General features: G+C 37.2%; 1 protein-coding gene across 1 annotated transcript; it reads right to left on the reverse strand.

The window, feature by feature from the left end:
• On the reverse strand, positions 709 to 5,757 carry LOC109825983 (flagellar radial spoke protein 5). The gene is given in 10 exon segments (XM_020392917.1): positions 709 to 1,162; positions 2,137 to 2,256; positions 2,360 to 2,471; positions 2,557 to 2,636; positions 2,717 to 2,805; positions 2,926 to 2,990; positions 3,922 to 4,038; positions 4,417 to 4,501; positions 5,401 to 5,527; positions 5,530 to 5,757. Coding segments are annotated over 10 exon segments (1,179 nt in total). The 5' UTR covers positions 5,728 to 5,757; the 3' UTR covers positions 709 to 976.

Raw genomic sequence — 5,988 nt, forward strand, 5'->3', positions numbered from 1 at the left:
AAGTATTGTATGTGAAGTAATTTATATGATTATGTAATATTATGTGCATTGTGATGCGCCCTGTTTGGTATGCCCTCAATGTTCTAGCTATGGATGTATTTTATTTCATTTTGTGAAAGAGGATGTTGAACTTGAGTGTGTGTGCATGTGGTGTACAAGTATAAGGGTTAATTGCAGATAGGCCCTGTTACTATAGCGGGGTAGCCGTTTATTTCTCCTAAAGTTTCCTATTAGCATTCAGACCCCTCGTATCCAAACAAAAGTGTCTCTCTGTTACTTGTACTTGTACCATAGATAGTACATGTTAAACGCTTACGAGGAAATAGCGGACACATGAATTATTATATGATGTTTTTGCAACATATTGATGCAACATATTGATGTTACATGACATTCATTTGATGAATACGATAATGAGAAGATGACTCGGTTGGGATGCCAGAGGCTCTACGTGCTATTAGAAAATTTTAGAGGTAAATTAGCTAACCTCCTGTAGTTCACAGAGCGCGTTTGCAATAAACTGCAAGAGTCATCACTGTATAGGTGCTTCAAGGAATCAATTTAGATCTATCAATATATTGAACCAAAGGTACTATTTCCTTCAAATATTTAAATGACACATTTTTGCAACGAGTAAAGGGGAAGTCTATAGCAGCTTAGGAGTAAGGTTTGAATCAAGCATTTGGATGAAGAAGTAAATACTATCAATAAACACAATATCAGTAATCAGGTTATCTTATTATTATACAGGTATACTGAATCCTTGAACATAGATCTACTACTGAATATAGATTTACAACTTTTCAATAATAAAGTTACTATGATTTTTCATGGCTCAAACCCTCAAAATATGTGAATTTATGGTAACTTCTAAGTCATTGAAGATGATAAGGCTATGATAGCAACTGTTCCATTATGCACTTAAGTGAGGAAATCCTCAGTAGACTAGGATTCTCAATCTCAAGTTTGTCTGAACTTACGCTCTTCTGTACTCATCACCACAGTCACCAATTACTTTCATCAGGTCTTTCCCTTTCTTCGATATCTCGGAGATGCTGTTCATATCTTCTTCATCCAAAGCAAGGGAGAATATAGCATTTGTGTCCTTAATGTGCTCTGCCAGTCCGAGCCTAACTCCTATCATCGATCCAGCAACTGATGGCTGTAGTTTTCCAAAACAAAGCAAAAGAAATGGCAAGTTAAAACAAAAAAAAAAGGAAGTGGGATGCACATAGGGGTGCGAAAAAAAATCTGTATCCGCGGATATATTCATATCCGTTATACTAAGCATCTATATTATACGGATATGGGTAAGTAGAGAAATATCTAGATCTGCGTTCGAAATACCCCAATACATGGCGATTATACAGTTGCAATTGTAGTGAACATTAGATTAATCGATTTGAGATTAATTTTGATGATCCAAAGATCTATGATCTTAGCTGTCCAGATATGCGGAATATTTTAATGAACTGTCTTGTATCATGTGAGATATATATTTTACAAATTTTATTTGTTTTCCTCATGTCCGTTTTAAATCCGAATACATTTTCTCCTATGTTATCTGTATGTGTGCTCGATTTTGGCGGATATGGATATGATTTATCCTTACCAGACATATCCATATTTGTATCCGTATCTGTGATTGCTAAGCAGATATGGATATGATAAGTCCAAACCGTGCCCGATCTGTTTGCACCCCTAGATGCACCCACTAAGTTTTTATAAGAATGGTTCACTCTAATCGTAGTGTCTATAATTGCATTTGCATGCAACTGCAATAATTTGAGTCAGTTGATTGTTAACTGCGACTGATAAATGTAGTTTCGACTACAGTTGCAAAAGGACTTCAATGCAGCCAACATCTTATGCGGATTTAGACGTAAGTCGCAGTTGCAACCATTTGTTGCTACAAATGGGTATAACTCCAATTGCAGCCAACAACCAATAGATCATATTACCACAAAACAGACATCGAATACTACAACTGCAGCAAATTATGGAATTCTAAACCTCACCAAACAACTGCAACTGCATATGATGGTAGTCGCATGCGGGTTATAACTGATACTTGCATTGTAATCACCGTTGCAGCGAAAACTACAACATAACATGAAAGTGTACGAGCAGATTTACCTGATTCAGTATGTACCTAACAGCAACGGTTGGAATGGAGACCCCATGTTTAGAAGCAACATTCTTCAATGTTTTAAGCAAAGTTTGGAATTGACCCCAACCTCCCCAAGCATCAACCATCTGAAATATATCCCCATCGCTTATAAATACTGCATAATTTCCAAATTACACAAATAATAGCTGCGTACAGGAGTATACACAGTCTAGTTGAAAAAAGAATTACCCTTTTATACTTCTGCAGAGATGGGGTGTTCAAAGGAGGACCAGCAAATGGGATTGATAAATTGGTATCCAGAAACTTCTCAGAGAGGAGACCACCCATCACTGTTCCATATCTGCATCCAAATCTAACATATTGATTAGCTTTTAAAAAATAATAAGAAGAAAATGGTCATGTGCACATGTGTAGGAGAGAGAGACGTTATCAGTTTGACTCCAGTAAGCTGACAGAGCTCGGCCATTCGCTGTTGAGGGCGCATGTCTACAATAGAATGTTGTACCTAGTATACAGTTTCAGCACCTCGCAATTAGGACTGCAAAAAACTGCAGTAAGAGAAATTTGGAAAGCAGAGATAGTCACCTGATTGCTGACAATTGGGATCCCATTTTCGAGAATTATGTGTAACCTTTCGGTATCAAAATTAGTTAAAGCAAGAGTCTTGATTTTACCTGCATACTTTTCAGCAAAAGAATTAGATGAGATCAAAGGAGATGCCTTACCATGACATTGTGGATGTATTTGCCCCTAAAAACTTCAAATAAAATTATCCAACAATTTGACTATCTAACCTTCTTCTTTCAGATCGGCGAGGTGCTTTAACGCATCAAGATATCCAGGATTAGAGTAATCCCACCTGATTTAAGGAGAGACATAAATTTTGTCACTAGAAAACGACACTGAAATATAACATGCATACTGATACTGTACAGCAGGTAGTATTGTTTATAGATACACCATGCCAGCACAAATTACAAAAGGATGATAACAGATTAACAAATATTCAAGTATCAGATGCCCTGATTTATCATAGTAATGTGCTGGAGAATGAAACTCCATACTTGTAATAGCATTTGATAAGTTGGTTCTTTTGATAAAGGCATCTAAGGAGAAACATGTGACTGATTTGTCTATAGTTGTAGATGCTCACTTCAGGTACGCTTCAGCATGACACAAGAAAGAAAGAGAAGAGATGGTGCAGAAAAGAAACAACATTTTGTGTATTGAGCTGCATCATAAGACCAACACACATTTGGACATTTTCAAATCTAAAAACCTAACTCTTCACAGATTATCTAAAGAGCTAAACTTTATGATCATCTTTTACTTGCTTCGTAGGCATACCCTCATATATTGTCAAGTTGAATAAACAAAATGCAAAATTTTACTCCTTCAGTCACTTAAAAATAATAATAAATAATCTACTGATTCTTTAATAGGATGAGTGAACCTAGGAACATTGACCAAATGCTGCACACATTCAAATCTTGAAACTTGTAGGACTATGACGGCATTATACACCACAAAGAAAGTTAAAGTGAGACCCGTACAGCTAAGAGAATTTAGCAACCCACCGACAAAACAATTAATAATGACCCAAAAGATACATATTGACTCCTTTTTAAGAACTAGGAAGAAAAAAAACAAGGGACATGATATCCTTTTTTTAAAAGAAAAAGGTGCACGTGCATGTCAGACATCACATCTTAGCGTATATTCACACATTGCACAACCTAAAGAACAGATAATTCTCAATCAAGTAAAAAAGACAGGGACCAAAGAAATACCAATGGAACTGGAGCATGTCCAAGGAAGCTACGTCCATCCTCTTTCGTGAAACATTTATGTTCTCCCGCACATAGGTACTTGTCATTTTAACAGGCGGTGGCACCCACTTTGTAAGACTGCAGGCAAAATCATGAGATAAGTAATACAATAACCATCAACCTGATGCACATAAGTAGACTGGAGAGTTTCACATAACTAGGTTTTCATTATCGAAAGAATTGAGTATTCTAATTCTTATAGTGTACTCAAGCATGGAGACAGTTCAGCTCAGCTAAACTTCAAAAGGAGAAAAACCCCGATATCTTTATGACACTGAAAAGGCACATGAGCAGTTGGAAGAATCTCTCAACAATATGATTATACCCTATCACTGAATAAAACAAATAACAACTCAAATTTGTAATGGCTGGCTAGTCCTAAATGCAAATAGCTTTAATTCTCTTTTGATTTTGTTCTGATGTTATTGAAACAATCAAAATGAAATGATATCTCACCCCTTGATCTCTTCGAGCAATTCTGGAGGACGCTCACGGCGAACTTTGTTGATAAAGATACCATACAAATCCTCCGCCGGTCCATCTGTCGGAGATCAAAACGAATATTTAGAAGAAATAAGATATATACTAAAGTGCTTTCTGGATAGAGTGTTAAAAATCCTTAAAGTTAAATGAGCATAAACTATAGTCCGCTCACCCGTGATGAACATATATATAGGAACAGTGGCCTGATATGTTACAAGCAAAAAATAAACATAGAAAATACATTAAATAGCCATTTTATCATCACAGTTGGCATTAGTTATTGCGTCAAAGCGACGTCTTTGACTCCCTTTGTACTCATCCTTACAAGGATTAGAGCCATTACATTAAGCTCGTAACAGAAATTCGAAGATAAAACCTAAAGTGTTGCTGTTCAAGTCTGGGATTCACAAGCAAACTCATTAAACTTTCTGATAGTTCCAAATGATGTAATCATTAACCAATGTGAGCTAATCTCTCAATTCCACATTATGCGAAGAACAAAAGGATATCATCTTCAATAAACAAATAAAAAGAAATAGGGGCTAGGGCATTAGGGGAGCATATTTCAAATTTCCCTCAAAGAATAACACATTACAAACTCAAATAATATAAACATCATGTGAAGAACAAAAAGATAGCAACTTTACTTTAAAAAATTATGAGCTAGGGCGTTACAGAAGCATATTTCTCATTCCCCTAAAACAAATAGAAAATTTTGACTTGCCAATATCGTTAAACTCGTGTCAAGAACTAGAATCGGTAAACTAACCTCACTCTGAGGAAAAGAAAAGATAGAAATTTGAAGAAAAAGACTGAATCCTATAATTCAAGCTTAAGAGTTCACTAACAAAAAGATAGCAACTTTACTAAAGTTAGCCGATTTCTTTTTTTAAAAATTCATTAGCACCCTCAATTAGAACCTAAATCAAATAAAACAACACGACATTAGTAAATTACAGTGATCGGCCATGTCGAAGGTGGACAGGCCAGCATCAGCGTAGCGAAGCATGCGCAATCGTACGGCAGTGTCACGGTCGATGCGGCCCCAACCCGGCCGCGTGGTCTGCCACATCCGCGTTGAGGACGCCGGCAGATCGCCAGCGAGTCGCCGCCGTCGCCGCTCTTCACCGTCGTCACTCTCAGAGCTTTCTCGTCCGCGTCGCGGCGGCGGCGGCGCTCGAGCATCGGATAGAGATTCGACGGCGGTGAGATCGAGATATTGTCACCGCCGGCCGAGGTCAGGACGAGACTAGGGTGAATTAAAGAGGAAGAAGAAGCCGACATTTTCCCCTCAGTTTCAGAGAGGAGATAAGATTTCGCGCTCTTTTGTTTTTCTCGGTGAATAGGGATTTTTCGTGGTGTTTTTACATATTGGTCCTTCGGAAGTAAGCTTTTACTTATTAGCTGACTCAAAACTACTTATTATGTAAATAAGTATGCTTGCAATGCAGATCAGCCGCATCATGCATGCCACTTACCGTATTTGGTATTGAATTGTATTTATGTTCACTTTGATCAAATTTTAAAAATTTACAGCTTGTATTT

Source organism: Asparagus officinalis, chromosome 10, assembly GCF_001876935.1.
Source record: "Asparagus officinalis chromosome 10, Aspof.V1, whole genome shotgun sequence".
Lineage (NCBI taxonomy): Eukaryota > Viridiplantae > Streptophyta > Magnoliopsida > Asparagales > Asparagaceae > Asparagus > Asparagus officinalis.